General features: G+C 45.1%; 1 protein-coding gene across 1 annotated transcript; it reads left to right on the forward strand.

Annotated features, from left to right (window-relative positions):
• The first annotated feature begins 288 nt into the window (after window positions 1-288).
• Window positions 289-2,547, forward strand: LOC121987726 (transcription factor LAF1-like). Its single transcript, XM_042541463.1, has 3 exons — window positions 289-568; window positions 672-801; window positions 1,770-2,547. Exons 1-3 carry the CDS (start codon window positions 430-432, stop codon window positions 2,278-2,280), a joined length of 780 nt encoding a protein of 259 aa, XP_042397397.1. The 5' UTR covers window positions 289-429; the 3' UTR covers window positions 2,281-2,547.
• Window positions 2,548-23,556: the final 21,009 nt, after the last annotated feature.

Consider the following 23,556-nt stretch of genomic DNA (forward strand, 5'->3'; position numbering starts at 1 on the left):
GATAATCAATATAATCTCCCTATCAAAAGAGCACGCCAAGCTTTAAATATGAATTCTTATCATTCTTCTAGTATAAGCATTATTATATGTGGTTCAAAACTTTTGCTTTTTTTTCTTGTATGAGCTTTGTTAAGTATTGTATTGATTTAAGAATATATCCTCGGTACTTTTTTCTAACCATTAAATCGTTGACCAAACGAAATCCAAGTGTTGATCCATTCTGAATCAAGATTTTTTCATTTTTAATTATTTTAATGAATTTTCCTAGACATGTTCTAAGTTGTGATCAGAAGCTTAAATCTAGGACTTGTGTCAGCTATTTTGGCCACAGATTTGCTAGAGCATTGTTCTCTCATCGAGATTCTAATTTCTGAATACAGAAGCATATTCAAATGGCAGGTAGAAGAAGCCTGTGAAGTTTTTGTAGTGATGGGGAGCAAGATGTCGGAAAAGCCAAAGTTGAGGCAGCAAAGGAGAGGCTTGTGGTCGCCGGACGAAGACAGAAGGCTGAGCAACTACATCCTCAATAATAGCCATGGCTGCTGGAGCTCGATTCCTGCCAAAGCTGGTGAGCAATTATTGAGAATGCTGCTTATTGATAATTGCAACTGCGAAGTATCATGAAACACATTATTCACTTGGTTGAATGTGTATGACTATTTATTTTCAAGGCTTGAAACGAAATGGCAAGAGCTGTCGATTAAGATGGATCAATTATCTGAGGCCAGGACTAAAACACACTGCTTTCACACTCGAGGAGGAAGCAACTCTTGAGAAGCTCCATGCAATATTTGGGAACAAGTAAGAATCTCACTCACGGTTGATGTTTTTTTTTTTTTTCTTCTCGTTATCTTAGAATCCACGCGTGCTTCCGTTCTTGAACAAAAAGGAAAATATTATCAGAATGATATTCAAATTGTTAGAAATAGTATTTTATTTCTTATTAATGGTACACATGTATGATGATTCATGTGACAAAAGGCGAATATGTTCGTCCCCAATTCCCCTGTTCTAGGATTAACACGAAGGAGGTAAATCACGATGACTGAGAGGACAAGTAGCAGGTGGGGTGAGTTTACACAGGTTGTAGGGATTTATGCCTTGCCAGCCCCGAGATTCAACCCCAAGATCTTATGTGGCAATCAATTTGCCACTTACCAGCTCAGCTAAGTCCGTGGGGACATGTATGATGGTTTATGTTCTTTGATTTCATTGTAATTAAATAGCATGATTAAGTAGCCATAATTATGATTAGTGGTTACATTTATATTAGTCGATGAAGAGATAATTCTCTTCGTATTCATGCAAATGAATGTAAAGGAAGATGAAAGATCATTCTCATATTCATGCATTATGAGAATGAATGAATGGAATTAAGAGACAATTGAATGTACATATTGATAGAATGTGTAGATGAAAGGTCACATAATGGTACTCCCTCTACCCTATATATAGACCTTTGCTCCATCAAAGAGGTTATGAAAATAGAAAGGTCAGGAGGGAGAAACACAATTGTCTAAGGGGTTCTAGTTTCTTCATATTTGAAGGTCATCATGAGCCAAGGTATGCTTTTTAAGTATTGTGAAGATCATCTAATTCAAAATCTTGGGCATTAAGGAATATGCAATAACTTAATTTACGTATGCATATTCATATTCATGAAGATATATGTTAGACTTACACAAATGATCGACAAACTAGACAAAGGATTTAAGGATCTTAATTATTGTACAAATTAATTCTTAGTGCCATATGGAATTGTTTAACAGGTGGTCTCGGATAGCTCTGAATCTACCAGGAAGAACTGACAATGAAGTAAAGAACCACTGGAACACCTATCTCAAAAGGAAAGATGTTAAAGTTGATGGATCAACTTCCCATACCTTATTAAACAAACCTGTTATCTCACACATAAAAACCCCAAAACTGGAACAATTGTCAGCAGTGAACAACAGGAAAATCTCACTTTCAGAATCATCAGAGACAAAATCCCTGCAATCCTTCTGTGCAGGTTCAAACCTTTTGCCCTGCCATCAGCCATCCTTTCCTAAAGTTCTATTTGCAGATTGGTTCCCCATATTCAGTGACACTGCTGAGGGAGAAAACAATCGCCAATTGCAAAACTCCATCTCAATTCGTGACTGTGAGATCCTTAATCCTGGACTCATAAAATTTGAAAATGTTTATTATGATGAAATCTTTCAGGAATTTGATGATACAAGCATCTTTAGAGATATTCAGCTGCAGCAGGAGCCTGAGCCAATGGATCAGATTCCATAAGTCATGATATTTTATCCGTCAATTGAAACTTACAATAATCTTGAGTTGGATTACAACATGTTCTTTGGCCAATGGTGAACGCTACACAGTTATCTGTAGTAAATATGTCTATATATCCAATGATAATTCTTACACTGGCTTATTGGCTGTGGAAACAGTTTACGTTTTTCTATGTTCTTTTGGATATGTTTATCCGAATGAATGGAAAATTAGATTGATCATTAATATATTTAAAAAAAGAATGGGTAGATATTATGTATTTTTGTATTTAGTGGATAAAAAAATAAAGAGATAAAGAAAATGATTGTAGATTTGTCCTTCTCGAGTTGACCATCATGCACGCTTGGTCTCCAACGCAGTTGTTAATTTGATGTTATAGTATTACTGTATGTTCCTCGGTATTGTGGAGGGGTGTTATAACACCCATCCACTTGAATGCGCTATACCATGTATATAATTTTTTTAAAATTTTATTTATTAAAAAGTTATAAATTTTAAAATTAAAAATAGAATAAAATGGTTAATTTTTTAACGGCTATTTTGTAACTACTAATTAACGGTTAGTTCAAATTTTCATCTATAAATATCTACCAATATATACACATATTTTCATTTCAACTCACTACTCTCTTCAATTTTACTTTCTAAATATTCTTCCCATCTATTTTTTTAAGTTCCTACAATCTTATTTTCTATCCGAAATGGATAAAAATAATAGGTCATTTTTTACAAATTTCTTGAATTCTACAAACAACTCACAAGAATATTCATCTTCCCAAAATCCACAAATTCCACCAAATTATCAATACCCACATCCATTTCCAAATATGCCGTTTCCTCCACAAAATCTTCAAAAATTCTAAGGTTTTGAAAATTCTATGAATCATCTGAATTATGCCCCTCGAGGTCTATATCAATCTCTTCTAGTCGAATATTGGCAAAACATGAGCCATCAGTATTTCACGCCGTTGGTTGTTCATGGATATGATACCCCACACACAATTGGTATGTCTTTCACTTCTTCGATGTCGAATGAACCAGCAACTCCGACTTCTGTCTCGGAGATTTAACTTTCTGACCGTGAATCCCCAATTGAGGTGGTCAATTTTGAAAATATGGTTTCAAATGCTGAGGGTAAAAGAAAGTGTTCAGGTTGGACAAAGGTTGAAGATGAGGTCTTAACGAAAAGTTTTGTCACTATTAGCGATGATCCAATAATCGGCAATGATCAAAAGACAGATACTTTTTGGAGACGTGTTGCAATATATTACAATGAGAATCGTCCCCTAGGTTCAAACACTATAAGTGCAAATGTCATACGGTCATATTGGTACAATACAATCCAAAAGAAGGTATATCGATTCAATGCAAATTACAATAGTATTTGCAGTTCATATTGAAGCGGTCACAGTGATGAAGATATATTGAGGTTTGTGTAAAAAAAATATCGATCCGAAAATAATGGCGTTGCATTCAATCTCAAACATGTGTAGAGAATTGTCAAAGACCGTCCAATGTTTACTCCATAGTCCGCTGATCACTTTGTCTCCACAAAGAAGACGAGGACCTCAAAGTCGGGAGCAAGCAACACCTCCTCCAACCAAGATGTGAGTATAGACCTGGATGATGAAGATACTCATCCAATGGGACAAAAGGCAGCAAAAAGAACGGGAAAAGATAAAGTAAAATCGACCATGGAGGATCTGACAGTAAACTACAATAATATTTTCGCAAAGTTCACTGAGTACACAAGCGTGAAGAAGTCCGAAGTTGATCTGAAACAAAAACAATTCGAAGTAGAGGAGATTAAGGCAAAAGCTGTCTTGTTCAAATCTGAAGCTAAGAATCGTCGCTTGAAGTTGAAGGAGTACGAAATATTGAACAAAGACACCTCGCAGATGACAAAGGAGCAGCTTATCATACATGAATGTCTATGCCAGGATATTAGGTCGAGATGGAATATCTAAATTATTTATTCAACGTTCATTTTCTAGTATTATTGTATTTTCGAGCGATTTTAATTTTTAATTATTATATTTCTCATTTCGATTAATGTGATTTTCAATTATTATTATTTTGTAAAATAGTCGTTGTAACTAGTCATTGGAAACTATTTATTGCAACTAGCCGTTGGAAACTAGCGGTTCGAAACTAGCCGTTGCAAACTAGCCGTTACATGAGAAAAACAATATATATAGACACATTGTCCTATGAAATTTTTATTCGACTATAATGTGTTTCCGCCAAAAATGTCTCATTCTATATGCAGCTCTAGCTCAAGTTCCAGCTCGACAAGCGAAGACAAAGTCCATGTTAAAATCAATGAGCAAGCTTATGATCCGGGTGAAGAACTTATGTTATTGGTTCTTCAACAACACCAACAACTTATGGAAGCATATCAAAGGAGGGACACACACAGAAGAAGAAGGTTAGTCCATAGAAATCGTGAAGTCGGGCATGAGAGACTCGTCAATGATTATTTCTCTATAAACCCGTTGTATCACAATGAAATATTTCGAAGAAGATTTCGAATGTGAAGAGAGTTATTACTCCGCATAGTGAATGCATTAAAGAATCATTCAGTATTTTTTCAACATAGGGACGATGTTGTGCGAAGAAAAGGGTTGTCACCACTACAAAAATACACCGTTGAGAGACAATTTTTTCAACTAGCTTACGGAGTCTCCACCGATCATCTTGATGAGTACCTACGTATGGGTGAATTAATTGCCATCAGGTGTCTTTTCAAGTTCTACGAATACGTGGTTGAAATATTTGGTGATAGGTATTTGAGAAGGCAAAATGCTGATGATGTTCAACGTCTTCTTCAAATGCATGATGAGAGGCATGGCTTCCTTAGCATGTTAAGTAGCCTTGATTGTATGCACTGAAAATGGAAAAAAATGTCCAGTTGCTTGGAAAGGTCAATTTACAAGGGAACATGAGTCACCAATAATCATACTTGAAGCGGTCGTGTCTCATGACTTGTGGATATGACATGCATTCTTTGGGATCGCCGGTTTATGTAACGATATTAACGTGTTATATGAATCTCCTATATTTAACAACATCTTGCAAGGAAATACGCCGGAGATTAATTTCACAGTAAACGACATTACATATACGAAGAGTTATTATCTAACAGATAGAATATATCTCGAGTGGTCTACTTTCGTTAAGGCTTTTCCTTACTCGGAGGATTCCAAGAGGAAGTTGTTTAAGGAAAGATAGGAGTCTGCAAGAAAAGATGTCGAACGTGCATTTAGGGTGCTCCAAACTCGATGGATGATTATCAGAGGTCTAGCTCGTTATTGGTATAGGAAAAAGTTAAAACAAATCATGTTAGCATACATTATTTTGCATAATATGATTGTTGAGGATGAGGGAGGTCACGTGACAAATTGGTACAATGATGAAGGTGACGAACCCGCACAACCTATCTATGGCTCAAACCGAGGATTTCAGGATTATCTTCGAACAAATTTTGAGCTACGTGACACTCAAGTTCATCACCAACTTCGCACCGATTTAGGTGAGTATATCTGGGGGCAATACAACAACAATTTATGAATTAGTATTTCATATATTATGTATAATTTCATCATAGTGTGGTTTCTTTAAGTTATTATTGCATTTCAATTTCATAATTACATAGTAATTTAAAATAAATTTCGTTTTCCTAACTTTGTAATTTTAGCCACTCAGTTATAATTTCGTTTTCCCAACTTTATAATTCCATTTTCTCATAACATCTATTTTATTTAATAAATATATTAACAAAATTAATATTATTTTTGAAAAATAATAAAATTATATTTTTAAAAGTAAGATTACTATTAAAAATAACAATAATAATTTAAATATTTTAAAATATATTTAAAATGTATTTATTCAATATGATATAATTTTAAGATAATTGAGTGGATTGTGGGACCCATAAATAATGAGTGTTAATATTAAAAAGAATGTGTGTAAAAGAAGGATATTGTTATAATGAGTATGTGGTAATGAACCCTATATTTTTTAATGAGGTGATGAGTGTTATAACGATGTAGCATTATGGATGCCCTAATTGTCCCATCCAGCTTAAATAGTTCAACCAGTCTACTTGACTTGCTCACTTGACCCGATTGACACATTCTGCCAAAATATCGGACCATCCAACCCACCCAACTCAATTGACTTGCTTCACTTGATTTGCTCGTCTTGCCTAACCAGCATGCTTGGCCCATCTAGTAGGTGTTGTCACAATGAGGTCTGTGGTTTGAATTTCGACAAAGCTGAGATAAATACCTCCCTTATGTGTTAGTCACTATTCCAAAGGCTAGTAGCCGCTCGTGATTTACCTTCTCCGTGTTGGTCTTGAGACGGGTTGGCGGGGATACTGGGAGCGAGCGTATTCGCCTTTATACCACAATGTTTGGCCCATCTAGTAGGACAAAACCAACAGGCACACAAACTTGATAAATCCATTTGGCTAGTTTAAATCCTTTGGATCATCCGACTTGTTCTAACTACTTAGCCTGATCAACTAAGGTTGGTAATCATGAGTTTAATGTTTGTATTTGATGATGAGTTTTAGTGCACAAAAGTGTGGTGCTCGTGACTATTTTTGAATCATGAGTATTACTTTGCAAACAACTATCAGTAGATATTATTTTATAAAACATCTTTGAATGAATACATAGAATTAATTAGACAAAGGGTTTCATGAAAAAAATATCACATTTATTATCTCTATAATAGCTAACTCTTATTTGTAATATATATATATATATATATGCGCAAAGAAATGAAATAATCTATCATATAAACTCTCAGTTAATATATGCTAGTTGACTATGAATTTGTATTATTTTTTTAGTTGGCATTAGATATTCAGCTTACACTGATTAATTTTGAAGATGACCGACCCAGTGTCAAGAAAGTTTTCTATTTACCATCAAGATAAATTGAGAAGCGCTCACAGCGGGACTGTCACTATATCATTGCCTGAGGACATGAATTTGTATAGTTGATTCTTAGGTTGAAGTCTTCTACTTTTCTTTCATAAAGAATCAATCAATTTTAATATGTTGGGATGATCATGCTAGACTTGATTATGAGTGATACCAATAGCTACTTTATTGTCACAAGGTAGTAACACAAACTCCTTTTAGTGAAGATGAATATCATGCATCAATCTTTTAAGTCAGAAGTTCACAAACTTCTTGTGCCATCTCTGGATTCTGCTTCAACACTTGATTTAGCAACCACATCTTCCTATTTACTTCTCCATGTTACCAAATTTCTTCCAATGAAGGGACTTTATTCAAAGTAGATTTCTATCATTAGGATATCTTGCTCAATACATCAGTGTATAATTCTATTCCCAAATGAATAATGTTTGAGAAGATTTCCTAAAACTAGATTTGAGACATCGTAGAATCTGAAAACAACAGGAAGATGTGTAGTCTTAGATCTATGCATAAATTAACTTACTATACTTGTTGCATAGGCAATGTTAAGTCGTGTATAAGAAAAATAAATGAGTCTCACAACTAATCTTTGATATCGATCAATATCAACCAATTCTTTAACATTTTCTTTTAATCTATGATTGACCTCAATGGGAGGATTAGCAGATTTACAACCTAACATTCCAGTCAAGAACATATTTTCTTTGAGAAATAAATATGCATTTTATGATGGAGAAACTTCTAACCCAAGCAGATATCATAGTTAACCAAAATCTTTACTGTCAAACTTAGTTGCAAGATGTTTCTTTAGTCTAGTCATCTTTGTAGGAATTGGTTTTGGTGAATCTTTTATAATAATACAAATTTAAGGCATAGAGGTTTATAAAAATACAGATCACTGCAATACAAATAAGCAATACATTAATTATAGTGATTTAAGATGACAATGAAATCTAGATTTCTTGGATTTATATAGCGCCGATCCTCCTTTTAGATTGTTGACGGAAAAATGAATCTAAATGTAAAATATCGAAAAATGACGAATAATGATAAGGGAATTTTTCAGAATTTTTAGAAATTTTTCTGAAATTTTCGGAGATCGTATGACTCAGGTTACGGGGATAAAAACGGGGGCCTGGGAAAGATTGTTTAGGCTACTCATTTAAGCAAGGAGAAGTTTGATTTTTTTTTTATTCTTTCCTTTGCTTTTATTTATTTTCTTTCCTTCGTTTCTCCGCCTCCTCCCCGCGTGCCCGAGCTTTTCCCCGACGCCGCTTTCCTTCATCTTCTTGTGCCCTAACCGTCGGCGGTTCCTCCTCCCCGAGTATACAAACCTTCGGCCAAGCCTCACCTCTGCCGACTCTTTCTTTTCTCTTTCCTCTCGATCTACCCCTTTTCAGCACCCCCGATCACCACAGCCAACGTCGTTCGCCGCCCAACGCCAGAGGTACATCTTGTGCCCTAGCGCCCTGACCTAGCACCCCTACCGACCCATCTCCTCTCTTTTTACCGCCGGCCAAAGCCCTAAGCAGTGTCGATCAAGTCGACAACTTCTCTGCCCAAGTGCCGTCGATTTTCCCTTGTGCCCTAGCACTACCGCCGGCACAGTGTGTCCATCGCGCCATGCCCTAGCTTTCCTGCTTGCTGTGCCCTAGCACCGGCAGCCAACCTTACAGTGCACTAATCTCTCTCCACTTCGCCGATTTCCGCCGGAGAGGAAACTGTCGTTTGGTGAGTTTTGGATTCTTAGAGTTTTTTTTTTTGGGTTCAATTATGGGTACGGGATGTTATCTAATTGAGTGGATGCCCCTGCAGTGAGGAAGAGGTCATCTTGATCTAGAGTCCAGCAGGTATTCTTGCTTCCAGCAGCTGCTCACCTCGTGTCCAGCAACGAGCAGCCGCTAATTGTGCAGCAACCCTTCGTCCAGCAGCATTTTGTCCAACAGCAACCCTTGAGTTCCAACAGTGGCTGATTTAAGGTAAGGATTAGGTGTATTTGAATACTTGTTGTAGATCATGTTCCGAATTGGAGGAATTGGTTAGATGATCATGTGAATCTAGGTAAGGAACATGATTATGATACATGTTGATTTAGGTAGGAATTGGTACATACATAATTGCTTATGTGTTTGAATTAGGTGATTGATTTATGTAGATGTGTAATCATGTGTAAATGGAATTAAGTTTGGATTCTTGATCTAATGGTGGATTGTGGATTAGGTTTATGTTATTGTGTTAATTAGGGTTTGTCCCTAATTTAGTGTAAGAGATTTTTATTTAGCTATTTATAGGAATTAGCTAAATAAAATGTATATGTATTGGTGACATAGGACTTTGACGCAAGACGAGTATCTCGACGTCAAATTTGGACCGGTTTGGACTTTTCGATTTGGAAGCGGGTACTTTGACTTTATGTCATTTGATATGCATAGTAATATTTTTAACAAATAGCAACGATTGTGTTTTTCTTATCTGCTTTGGTTGATCACTACCTGATCTGTTACATGCTTGTTTGTTTATTTGTTATGCATATCATGTTAGTACTTATCTGATTATACATACTTATAGGGGTAGTGACATAATCATGTTATATATTATGTTCAGGACCTAGGGTTTTTGATACCTTATCTGATCGGTGTACCTTTGATTTGGTTCATTGTCCTATGGTACACATTTTATATTTATATATGGATATTGCTATGCTGTTCAGGATATTGCCATGTTTAGTGTCATGCATCATCTCACATGATTGCATGCTGTGCGATAGTCTGCTCCATTATTGTCGAGCACATCGCCAGTTACATGTATCTGTACACACCACCACTCATGAGTTAGTGGTATATCAGACAGGTGTGTGACAGTTCTGCTGTTTGGCTTCGTTGGTCTGGTGACTCAGCGTGGTAGTCGGCAGACAGTTCTGCTCTGTTTGGCTCCGCTGGTTTAGTGTAGCAGCGTGGTAGCCGGCAGGTGGTTGGACTCTGTTTGGCTCCGTTGGTCCGCTCATGGGTAGTGTGACGCAGCGTGGTAGCCGGCAGAGATTCCTCCCCGTCATCGTGTATCGGGAGATGAGAGCAATGAACTCTCCCATTTATAATTTGGGGTAGGAGGATAGGTGTACTCCGACAGCATCCCGTCCACTCGGTCACTCATCAGGAGTAGTGATGGCAGAGTGCACGGTTGTCACATCCCTACTCACTCGGTCTCACCATTGTGTATGAGATGGATGACTGGCGTCAGGGGTGACCATGACATTGACATCATATGCATGATGCATTTATTGCTTGTGTTTGCTACATTTACTTGCTGCATTTATATGGATGCATATTGATCCTGTCCGAGCGCTGAGTCGACGAACGCTAGGGACGTGGCACTATCCGCTGTCTCCGGCTGGTGGTGTAGATCTCCGGCGAACCTGCAAAGAAGCCGAGCCGGGAGGGGTTTCCCGGCGACGACCCTCCGACGCTCAAGTCAGGCAACGAAGAAGCAGAGTAACGTTACTGTGGCTACAGTGATCAAGATTGCATACATCCGTCGAAGTCTGAGGGTCCTTATATAGAATCCTGGAGAGGCGCGAGCATGCTTCTCGATGCGTGCATGCTTCCCCAAACATACCTCAATAGGGTTGTGTCAGAAAAGCATGCCTGACGCCATTCCGCAATCGTCCGAGCATATTCCGGATGTGACGGTGGAAACTTTCACCATACGATACTCTGTCCGCTTCGGCCGCCGACCGTGCTGTTTGTCGGCGGCAGATGTCTCGAGGATGAAGTTACCAGCTGTCGTTTTTGTCTCCTAGCGCTCTTGTCTACTTCCGGGCTGAGCGGAACAGTCGTTCAACACTCATTGGCCTCCGGGAATGCACATACCTTGGCCCGGGCGGGGAAGCCCTGCTCATGTACTCGGCTGGAATTGCACCTTATTGTTCTACGACTCGGACGAGCGACCCGTCCGCCCAGCCATAGACTCTTTTACCTTGAGCGTCGGAAACCCGACCCCTGGTCGGGTTGTCTTTCGTACGGTCTGGGGGCCCTTGGCCGGATGTCCGATCAACCGGGTGCTTGGTTGCCCATCGGTCTGCTCGGCGTGACATTTGTCCGTTCGGCCTGACCCTGGGGTTGACCCTCTTGACCATTGACCTCCACGTGTCGTTGACCTTCTGCCAACGAGGGTCTCCCGTCCTTACCACCGGATCGCATGCCTTCCCCCCAAGTCTAGTCGAAGGAGGCGCTAAGTCCGACTGACTGGACTATGAGTTTGGTCGAGCGACACCCACCCTGCCGCTCCTAAAAGTGTACCTCCGCTCGGCTCTGGGGCTTTCGGCCAACCGGCTTTCTATTCGCTGCTTGTCGCGCTACCGCTTCCAAGGACGGTTGGAGTCGTCGGATCTCCTCGGAGTTCGTGCCAATCCTCATTAAGTTGCCCACGCGCGAGTAATGATGTTCATTAAATGCTGCCCAATCACTGACCGCCACTTGGCAAGTCCACCGTCATCGTACGACGAGGGCGTCAGCTTCGATGGGACAAACGTCGGTTCAAATCCGACGGTCCGATGCCAACATTCCTTTCGATGACCTGGATCGAACGACTGTTGTGGTCCGAGCCCAGGGTTTATCAAGCGCCGACGCTGATTCTCCTTCTATCGTTCTTGCCTTCGTTCTTTTGGTGGTTCTTATCGCGTCCATCTTCCCGATGTTCGCTTGCCTCGGCGCCCCGACGAACTTTTGACCTCCTTCTTCACGCTTCGCCTCCCAGTAAGCCTTCTCATATCTTTACCTTCCTCCGTGTTTTCCCTTCCGGTGGCCTTTACGCCAGTTCGATACAGTTTCGATCCCCTCCGTTAACTCTTTCATTCTTTCCTTGGTCCTTTCTTCCTCGGTACTACTCCAGCGATGGCTAGCACCTCGCAACCTTCTGATCCCTCTCCTGGCCTATGGTATATGACCATGGCAAGCCGGTTTGACGAGGATGACGCGGGACGCTTCCTTAACGAATTCTAACTTCCTCCTGACCACAAACTAGTTTTGGCCACCTCTTCCGATCGGCCCCACAATCCGCCGACCGACACTGTTTGCTTCTTTCGTGACCAATTTGTGGCTGGTCTGCGCTTCCCTCTACATCCTTTTATCCGTGAGGTTTGTAATTATTTCCGCATCCCGCTCGGCCAACTTGTCCCCAACTCTTTTAGGTTGCTGTGCGGCGTAGTAGTCCTTTTCAAGTTGCAAGGCATTCCCTTAGTCCCCAGAATTTTTCATTACTTTTACTATCCCAAATAGTCCGAGTGGGGTACTTTTCTCTTCCAATTGCGGATCGGTCTTGCCTTTTTCGACAAGATGCCGACCTCGAACAAGCACTGGAAGGAAAGTTATTTTTACCTTCGCTTTCCTGAACTGCCATCCTTTTACACCCAATGGCAGACCACTGTGCCGAGCCCGCCGGACCTCGGTAAATACAAGAGCCGGTCGGATTATCTTTATGCAGCCAATCTATTAGCCGACCAGAGGTTCAGTATCAATAAGCTACTTCACGAGGGGGTGTTATATATATTCGGATTGAGCCCGATCTGAATGAAGCTTCCGAGAGGCATGGGTAAGCGCTTTCCCTGTCCCCGCTCCTTTTGGTCTAACTGATTTATTCTTCTTTTATGCAGCTGACATCATGTGGCGCGCCAAGGCCACCGAGCGGATGGAATTGAAGGCCGCCGAAATAGAGGCAGCAGCGGTTAAGGAGATGGCCGATCTGGGGATCATGCCGGTCGGCTCGCGTGAGGGCGAGAGCGAAGAAGCTCCCACAGAGGCCCGAGAGTCTACTAGTCGGATCCCTGCAACCGGAGCCATCGGTGATGCAATCTCGTCCGCCGGTCAGCCTACCTCTGAAGACGTGGGGCAGTCGGCCGGCGACTCCCCCTTGATAACACACAAACGGCGCGGAATGGATCTCACACTTGTGGAACCAGTGACCGAGCCAATTGACGCCCCCTATGAAGCGGTCAACCCAGTCCCTGCTTCAACCGAGGCCATCTCTTCGGACCGAACTCCTTCCCAGCTCGACCAACCAGCAGCCACCCTCAAAGCGCGACCCGTTAGTTCTTTGCCGCGGGTTCGTCTTCGGCTCAGGCGCTCAGGAATCGTTTCTGCTCTGCTCGGCGAGTCATCCGGTCGATCCATCTCTTCCTAATCCGATCTGAGCGGCCGTCGAACGATCAAGGTCGCCCTCCATCTTCCCACTGAAGAGTACCTTTTGGCCGCTGATCGACCAACTGCTCCGGAGCATCAGATCACCATACGAGGACCGCTCGCCAAAGTATGGGAAGATGCGAGGGCTCGCGTTGCCCTGATGACCCCCGGGCAGCTCGGCGACAGCCATCTAAAACAAACAACCGGGGTATGCTCTTTAACCTACTGTATGCTTAATCTTGGTTCTTGACATTATTCCGTCCGAACAGTACTGGGTGGAGAACATTGCTGTCAGCCATCGCCTGCCTGCCCTAGAGGAAGAGTTAAAAAAGCTTCAAATTTTCGGAGGGGCACAAGCTCAGGGGCCATCATATGTCACGCTCTGAGCCGAACTGACCAAATCGGAGAAATTACTGGAGGTTGAACGGCACAAGTCCTCTGGCTTGGAGACCAGGGTAGCTGGCCTTGAGGCCCAGGTCAAGTCTCACGACCGGGAGATGAAGCTGGCGACCAACAGAAAAAATACAGCCATTTTCGATTTAGAGGCCAAGAATCAACAGGCCTGAGCGCTGGAGCGGCGTGTCCAGGAGTTAACCGATCTGCTTTCCGCTGAGCAAAAGGGCCGCTCGACTACTGAGGCTAAACTTCGAGGAGACAAGAAAGATCTCCAAGACGCCTTAGAAGCCGCCCGAGCCGCCTTCAGAGAATACCAAGATGGCGAACCGGGGCGCTTCACGACGATGAGGCACAATTACTTCCGGTCAGATGACTTTGGCAACAAATTCAGCGATCGGCTGGTCCTTGCCTTTGAAGAAGCCATCCAAGCCACAACTACGTACTTGAAGGCCAAGGGCCAGCTTCCGGAGGTGGCTTCTATCCCCCCCAAGGATCTGGCCAGGCTGCTGGAGCACATTCCTGAGCCCATTTTCAACGTTCTTGAGTGAAAGTATTTTCTGTAATTCTCTCGATCGGCTCCAACAGCCTTACCTTTAATGAAGACTTGCTTTCTTTTTTTCGTACTTCTCCCGGTCGGCTTAAACAACCTTGATTTAGTGAATGGCATCTGTAACTTTGCCCTTGTTTGGCGAGATTTTAAATGAAATTTTGGAATGCCAACTTTTGCTCTGTTAGCTTTTCGTTTGAGTGCTTCATGTAACTACGCCGACCGGTCGCTCGACCCTTTTCCTGCTATGTAATTTCTTAACTTCCTCGCTCGGTCAGACGACCTTTATCTCGTACAGAACTTCAGTTAGTTCTTTGCTCGTGTCCTTTTTAACTGCGCCGCTCGGTCCATCGACCTTCCCTTCGTATGGAATTTCCGTAATGTTGTTTGCTGATCGGCGCTGGTAAGCGCACGCCATTGCTTTCCCCTTGTCCTTAGGATCAAGGCTTGCTGATCATCGGCCCTAGATATTGGGCCTCAGTATATTTGCGCGGCGCTGTCCCATTCGGGGGGTTTATAGTCGCCGATCCGACTCTAGAGTTTAACGTCGCCGCTCGACGGTCTTTAAGCCGGGGGGTTTATAGTCGCCGGTCCGACTCTAGAGTTTAACGTCGCCGCTCGACGGTCTTCAAGCCGGGGGGTTTATAGTCGCCGGTCCGACTCTAGAGTTTAATGTTGCCGCTCGACGATCTTCAAGCCGGGGGGTTTATAGTCGCCGGTTCGACTCTGGAGTTTAACGTCGTCGCTCGACGGTCTTCAAGCCGGGGGGTTTATAGTCGCCGGTTCGACTCTAAAGTTTAACGTCGCCGCTCGACGGTCTTCAAGTTGGGGGGTTTATTGTTGCTGGTCCGACTCTAGAGTTTAACGTCGCCGCTCAATGGTCTTTAAGCCGGGGGGTTTATAGTCGCCAGTCCGACTCTGGAGTTTAACGTTGCCGCTCGACGGTCTTCAAGCCGGGAGGGTTTATAGTCACCGGTTCGACTCTAGAGTTTAACGTCGCCGCTCGACGGTCTTCATGTGGGTTGTCGTTCGGCGAATAATGCTCAGACTCTTCGTAATTTTTCTTATCTTCAATCCTGCAGCCAATGGATACATACGAATGGAACGTACATGAAACGAATCACAATGGTGCACTTTTTATCCAGCACGGTACGGCTGGAGGTGGTTTGCGCTCCAGGGTCGATCTAGCCGTCGTCCACCTTCATCTTCCAGGTAGTAGGCACCCGATCGGAGCTTCTCGATGACTTTAAAGGGCCCCGCACAGGGAGCTGCCATTTTGCTCACATCGCCGACCGGCTTCACCTTCTTCCATACAAGATCGCCGACCTGAAACGCTCTGGGAATTACCCGCCTGTTGTAATTCTGCCTCATTCTTTACCTGTACGCCATTAGCCGGACGGCTGCTTTAGCTCTTGCTTCGCTCACCAGGTCCAACTCCAGCTGCCTCCGCTCGGCATTGTCCTCATCGTAGTTTTGGATCCGATCGGTCTCCACCCCGACCTCGACGGGGACGACCGCTTCACCGCCGTACACCAAGTGGAACGGTGTTACTCCCGTTCCCTCCTTTGGGGTTGTGCGGATGGCCCATAGTACGCCGGGCAGCTCGTCCACCCAGCTTCCTCCTATGTGATCGAGCCACACCCGAAGTATTCGCAGGATCTCCCGATTGACCACTTTGGCTTGACCGTTGCTTTGAGGATACACCACGGAAGTGAAGTGCTGTTCGATGCCGTATCCTTTGTACCATTCTCCGAGCTCTTGACCAACGAATTGTCAGCCGTTGTCCGAGATGAGTCGACAAGGGATGCTGAACCGACAGATTATATGCTGCCAGATGAACTTTTTGACCATCTGTTCGGTTATCTTGGCTTGTGGTTCGGCTTTGACCCATTTGGAGAAGTAGTCGATTGCCACTAGTAGAAACCTCCGCTGACTGGTCGCCATGGGGAAAGGCCCTACGATATCCATGCCCCATTGGTCGAACGGGCAGGATACTGTGGACGCCTTCATTTCCATCGTAGGCCTATGGGAGAAATTGTGGTACCTTTGACAAGAAAGGAAAGTAGCGACGGTCCGAGCGGCGTCTTCCTGTAGAGTTGGCCAGAAGTAACCGGCCAACAGGATCTTCCTAGCCAAAGACCGGCCGCCCGGATGACCTCCGCAGGATCCTTGGTGCACCTCTTGGAGAATGTACTCTGCGTCCTTCGAGATGACGCACTTTAGCAGCGGCCGGGAGAACGCCTTCTTGTAGAGTTGATCCCCGATGAGCATGAACCGGCCGACTCTCCTCCTCAATAGCCGGGCTTCCTCCCGATCGGATGACGTTGCCTCCGATCGCAAAAATTATATTATAAATGTCCTCCAATCGCTCGGGAATGTGAGACCTTCCATCCGGTCGATGTGCGCCACCAGGGACACTTGCTTGATCGGTTGCTGGATGACGACCGACGATATCGAACTGGCGAGCTTGGCTAGCTCGTCCGCAGACTTGTTCTCGTCTCGGGGGATCTTCTGTATGACGACTTCTACGAAGTTAGTCTTGAGCTTTTCAAAGGCCTCTATGTAGAGCCCAAGCCTCGCGCTGTTTATCTCGAAGGTCCCGGAGAGTTGCTGAGCAGCCAACTGGAAATATGAAAATAGTGTCACCCGGCTGGCTCCCACGTGCCGCGCGGCCTGCAGGCCGGCTAGGAGGGCCTCATACTCTGCTTCATTATTAGTTGCTCGGTAGTCCAGCCGGACGGACAAGTGCATCCGCTCTTCTTGAGGGGAGAGCAGCACGACGCCAATTCCGGTTCCGAGCCGAGTGGACGATCCGTCCACAAATACTTTCCACATAGCTTCTGGCTCGGGATTTTGCACTTCGGTCACGAAATCTGCCAAGGACTGTGCCTTAATAGCCGAGCGGGGTTGATACTGAATGTCGAACTCACTTAGCTCCGTTGTCCACTTGATGAGCCGCCCGGACGCTTCTGGATTCAGGAGCACCCTTCCTAGCGGGCTGTTCATCATTACGATGATTGTATGCGCCAAAAAATAAGGACGGAGCCTCCGTGCGGTCAGGACTAGGGCGAACGCGAGCTTCTCGAGACCAGTATAGCGGGACTCAGCATCTTTTAAAATATGGCTCAAGAAATACACTGGCTGCTCTTCTCCGCCTCCCTTTACCAGTGTCGAGCCGACAGCATGCTCGGTTGATGACAGGTATATGCGGAGCGGCTCGCCCACGTTCGGTTTAGCCAGTACAGGTAGTGAGTTGAGATAGGCTTTTAGCCCTTCGAATGCCCTGTCGTACTCCTGATCCCACTGAAATTTGGTGGCTCGGCGTAGGATCTTGAAAAACGGCAAGCTTCGGTCGCCTGTCTTGGAGATGAATCTTGACAATGCTGTTATCCGGCCGGTGAGGCGTTGCACTCCCCTCAGATTCCTGGGGGGCGGCATGTCTTGTAGCGCTTTCACTTTGCCAGGGTTCGCCTCTATGCCCCGCTCGGTCACAATATATCCCAAGAAGCGCCCGCTTTTTGCTCCGAACAGACATTTTTGGGGGTTCAGTTTGACTCCATACCTCCTCAGTGTTTGGAAGGTTTCCTCTATGTCTTTGAGAAGGTCGGCCGCTCGGAGAGACTTGATTAGTATGTCATCTACGTAGACTTCCAGGTTGCGCCCGATCTGCTCCTGGAATACTTTATTCATCAGTCGCTGGTAGGTAGCCCCAGCGTTCTTGAGTCCGAACGGCATCACGTTGTAGCAGTAGGTGTTGTCCGCAGTAACGAAACTCACTTTGTCCTGATCCTCCTGAGCGAGCGGCACTTGGTGGTAGCCTTGATATGCATCCAGCATGCATATTAGCTCGCACCCTGAGGTAGAGTCTACCAGCTGATCGATCCGGGGAAGAGGGTAAAAATCCTTCGGGCAGGCCTTGTTCAGATCTCGGAAGTCAATGCAGACTCTCCATTTGTTCCCTGGCTTGGAGACCAGCACCACATTTGCGAGCTAGCTCGGGAAATACACCTCCCTTATGTGGCCGGCCTCCAAGAGCTTCTCCACCTCCACTCGGATGATGATATTCTGTTCGGCACTGAAGTCCCTCTTCCTTTTCTTTACAGGCCGAGCATCCGGTCGGACGTGAAGCTCGTGCTGCGCTATGCTCGGCAAGACTCCTGGCAACTCGTGAGTCGACCAAGCGAAAATGTCGTAGTTTTTCTGGAGGCATCTGACCAGCTTCTCTTTCTGGCTTGCTTCCAGATCGGACGCTATGAAAGTAGTGGCCTCCGATCGGGCAGGGTGGATCTGTACCTCCTCCTTTTCTTTATAAACTAGAGAAGGTGGCTTTTCGGTTATAACGTTTACCTTGACTCATGGCACTTTCCGAGCGGATTTAGCCTCGGCTCGGACCATCTCTATATAGCATCGTCGAGCAGCAAGCTGGTCTCCTCAGACCTCCCCAACTTAGTCTTCCACCGGGAATTTGATCTTCTGGCAGAAGGTGGAGACGACCGCTCGAAACTCGTTGAGAGCCGGTCGCCCCAGGATAACATTGTACGCCGAGGGAGCATCGACCACGATGAAGTTGGCGGTCCGTGTTCTTCTGAGCGGCTCCTCTCCCAGCGAGATAGCCAGCCGGACTTGTCCGACTGGCAAAACTTCGTTACCGGTGAACCCGTAGAGGGGGGTGGTCATCGACAGCAACTCGGCTCGGTCAATTTGTAGTTGGTCGAAAGCCTTCCGGAAGATTATGTTGACCGAGCTGCCTGTATCAATGAAGATGCAGTGAATAGTATAATTAGTTATTACCGCTCGGATGATGAGGGCGTCATCATGTGGGACTTCGACTCCCTCGAGGTCCCTTGGCCCAAAGCTGATCTCGGGCCCGTTCGCCCGCTCCTGGCTGCAGCCCACCGCATGTATCGTCAGTTGTCTGGCGTGCGCCTTCCTAGCCCTGTTGGAGTCACCTCCGGTCGGCCCTCCGGCGATGATATTGATCTCGCCCCTCGAGGCATTTCCTCTGTTCTCCTCCTCCCGAGCGGTCGACCTAGGTCGTTCATGCGACGCCCGGTACTAGCTCTGTGCGGCTGGTGATGATGCCGCTCGGGGGATTCTCTGGCTGTCCGGCTCCCGGTCTCTTGGTGCCGATGTTGCCTCTCAGGTGAGGGGGATCGGCGGCGATAACTCCTGGGAACGGGATGAGCGATCGGAGGGAGACTCCGACAATCCCGGGTGTTGTGTGTGGCGGATTGGTGGAGCTTGCAAAACATGGGAGTCCATACCTTCCATTTTGGCTTGGGCCGATCGGCCGCCACTTGTTGAATGGCGTGCGACCTTACTTGCTGAGGAGGACGAGCTATCTCTGCGCGGGGTCCTCTCGGTGGTTGATAATTGGAAGGCGGTTTCCGCTCGGCGTGGACCGTTGGCTCGGATTGTGCTTCCTCTTTCCTCGCCATCTGAGCTTCTTCCACATTGATGTACTCGTTGGCTTTGATCAGCATGTGGTCGTAGCTGCGAGGTGGCTTTCGGATAAGCGATCAGAAGAACTCACCGTCCACAAGCCCCTGTGTGAACGCGTTCATCATAGTTTCTGAGGTGCCCGTTGGGATGTCCATAGCCACCTGGTTGAAGAGTTGGATGTAAGCTCGGAGCGACTCCTTCGCGCCTTGCTTGATGGCGAACAGACTGACGCTGGTCTTCTGGTAGCGTCTACTGCTTGCGAAGTGATGGAGAAACGCCGTGCGGAACTCTTTGAAGCTTGTTATTGATCCGTCCGGCATCCTCTGGAACCACCGTTGCGCCGACCCAGAAAGGGTGGTGAGGAACACTCGGCACTTCACCCCATATGTATATTGATGTAAAGTGGCGATGTTGTCGAACTTACCCAAATGGTCGTCCAGGTCCGTGGTCCCGTTGTATTCCCCGATCGCCGGGGGCATGTAATGCCTTGGCAGTGGGTCGCGCAGGATGACCTCGGAGAACTGTTTATTTATCCACTCAGGAGACGAGTCTGTCCGAGGCGCCTTGCCTTTTCTATTGTCCCACGCGGGGGCTTCGTCTGACGAAGATCCTCGGCCAAGGTTGGCCTGAGCGACTTCCGACGGCGTTTGGAATAAAGCCCGATAGAACGGTATCGGGGCAGGCGGAGCTTCCACCTGAGTGCCGGTCGGACCTTTGTTCTGGCCCCATACTGAGAGCTGCTCCGGCCGGTCGTCTTGTGCCGCCCGACCGCCTGATGCCGACGTTGCCTGTTGAGCTATCCGATCGGCTTGAGCCTTTTGCTGTTGCTTAACTATCTTGGCCGCCAGCGCTTGGATGAGCGCATCTAGTTCTTCAGGAGAGAGTGTCACCGTGAGTTGGCGTCCAGCTTCTTCCATCGTCTTTGCTCGGATTCAGGTGCATTCCCACAGACGGCGCCAATTTGATCCTGTCCGAGCGCTGAGTCGACAGACGCTAGGGACGTGGCACTCTCCGCTGTCTCCGGCTGGTGGTGTAGATCTCCGGCGAACCTGTAAAGAAGCCGAGCCGGGAGGGGTTTCCCGGTGACGACCCTCCGATGCTCAAGTCAGGCAACGAAGAAGCAGAGTAACGTTACTGTGGCTACAGTGATCAAGATTGCATACCTCCGTCGAATTATGGGGGTCCTTATATAGGACCCCGGAGAGGCGCGGGCACGCTTCCCCAAACATACCTCAGTAGGGTTGTGTCAGAAAAGCATGCCTGATGCCATTCCGCAATCGTCCGAGCATATCTCGGATGTGACGGTGGAAACTTCCACTGTATGATACTCTGTCCGCTTCGGCCGCCGACCGTGCTATTTGTCGGAGTAGATGTCTCAAGGATGAAGTTACCAGCTGTCCTTTTTGTCTCCTAGCACTCTTGTCTGCTTCCGGGCCGAGCGGAACAACCGTTCGGCACTCATTGGCCTCCGGGAATTCACATACCTCGGCCCGGGTGGGGAATCCCTGCTCATGTACTCGGCTGGAATTGCGCCTTATTGTTCTGCGACTCGAACGAGCGGCCCGTCCGCCCGGCCATAGACTCTTTTACCTTGAGCGTCGGAAACCCGACCCCTGGTCGGGTTGTCTTTCGTACAGCCTGGGGACCCTTGGCCGGATGTCTGGTCAGCCGGGTGCTTGGTTGCCCATCGGTCTGCTCGGCGTGACATCTGTCCGTTCAGCCTGACCCTGGGGTTGACCCTCTTGACCATTGACCTCCACGTGTCGTTGACCTTCTGCCAATGAGGGTCCCCCGTCCTTACCACCGGATCACATATGATTGACATGCATACAGGATTTATGACACTTTCGGTTTGACGACCCTGTTGAACTTATACCCTGGTCCTAGTTAGTACAGTTTTCTCCTGCTTATTTCAGTTGCATTTACCCTTCTTGTATCAGGAGACTGTACGCATGATTAGTGCTGGTTGTTATTTTCTTTATTATGCATATCAGTTGTTACCCGCTGAGTTGTTGAACTCACCCCCATGGACATTATCTTTTCAGGTACCAGGTTGTTTATGGAGTCGCTTGGAGTATCCTACCTGCCGATCCCCATGTCACATCAGAAGATCTGTCTCCATTTTTATTTATTTGCATTTTTGGTATATGAAATTTCTGTATTTCGCTTTGTGTTCCAGTTATGTTTCTGGAGTGTTGTTTTGTTGTGTGGTGTAAGCCTAGCCGACTAGCAGTCTTTGTTTATAGTTGTATGTGTTGTCTATTGGATTTTCGCTGTGTTTGGTTTTGGTACAGCCGAGTGGGTTGTTAGATTTATATATAACTACGTGGTTGTATTTTTGTGGTATCAGCCGAGTAGGCTGCATATATAACTTCATGGTTGTGTATATATTCCAGCCGCCTGTGGCTGATGTATATTGTGTCTGTAGAAATATTTCAGATTGTCACCCGTACAGGGGAGGTGCTGCCGAAATTTCTTCGGACAAGGACTTCCCCGGGGCGTGACAATTTAGTGGTATCAGAGCAAGTATACGATACTTGCTATGTGTTCTGGATTTTCAAGATTTATCTGATACCAATTTATTTGGTATCAGAGCACGGTTTATGAGTCTTATATCCCGTGTTTCGGATTTCATGTTTTAGTTTTCTTGATGTGACTTTTCGAGTTTTGGGACCTGGCAGCAGCAGGATATCTCCAAGTTATAGGAGGTATGTTGGTATATTGTTATCATATACTTCTATTAGTGTATGCATTGTTGACTATGATAGTTATGACATGTATTAGCACGTTGTATTTGATATCTGTCTGATGTTGTAAACCATATTACATGTGATGGGTTAGCCACTGATGATGATCGGCCCTATTATAGATCAAGGATTACAGTTTCTGGTGATTTTTCATATCATACACTAGTAGTTTTTAGCTTCTGTTACTATTAGTTGGTTAGCAGATTTAGGCACATACCAACTTCTACTATTATTAGCTGGGTAGTGGATAGTATCTATATCTTCATGTTGACCTAGCCAGTAGTATACCATTTTATCTTAGTTAATTTCATCAATAAATGATTGATTTACTCTGGTTAGATTGGTCAATAGAAGACTGATTTACGCTTGTCGACTTGGGTAGTCATAGATCGATTTACCTTAGTTGCTTGCGGATGATTAATGTATATTTGTTAGATTTAGATAGTCAATGACCGATTCATTTGTTGTGGTTGGTCCGATCAGTAGGGGATCGACTTACTCTATTTTATAGAGATGCTGAACTTTGGGTTATTCGTGCTTAGTTGGATATCTTGAGCACATTGAGTACATGGATTGTACCGACGTGGGGAAAGACTGAATTAGCCGTATACCGTTGTCGGTTTGGTCATTCTATAGAGGATCGATGTATCCTATTCCATGGGTACGTTAATTTTAGACTGTATGTACCTAGTTGGATAACATAGAAAGTAGCATAAGGAATATCAGGTTAATTGGATTAAATATGCTGATTCTGCATATTTATGTGATGTGTACATATGATTATTATGTGTTGTAGGAGTGTTATGATGGACGGTCTAATTGCATGTAGTCGGTGTATACTTTTATAGATTATGATTGTTGTGGGTTTCTAGTAGATTATACCCGAGTGGTCTGATTGATTTATTAGAGGTATTTTATCGATTAAATCTATGTTGTGAAATGTGCACATGTGTTTTAGTGTTTTATTGGAGGTATCTTATCGATTTAATCTGAGTTGTGATATGTGCAGATGT

The sequence above is a fragment of the Zingiber officinale genome, chromosome 5B (genome assembly GCF_018446385.1).
Source record: "Zingiber officinale cultivar Zhangliang chromosome 5B, Zo_v1.1, whole genome shotgun sequence".
NCBI lineage: Eukaryota > Viridiplantae > Streptophyta > Magnoliopsida > Zingiberales > Zingiberaceae > Zingiber > Zingiber officinale.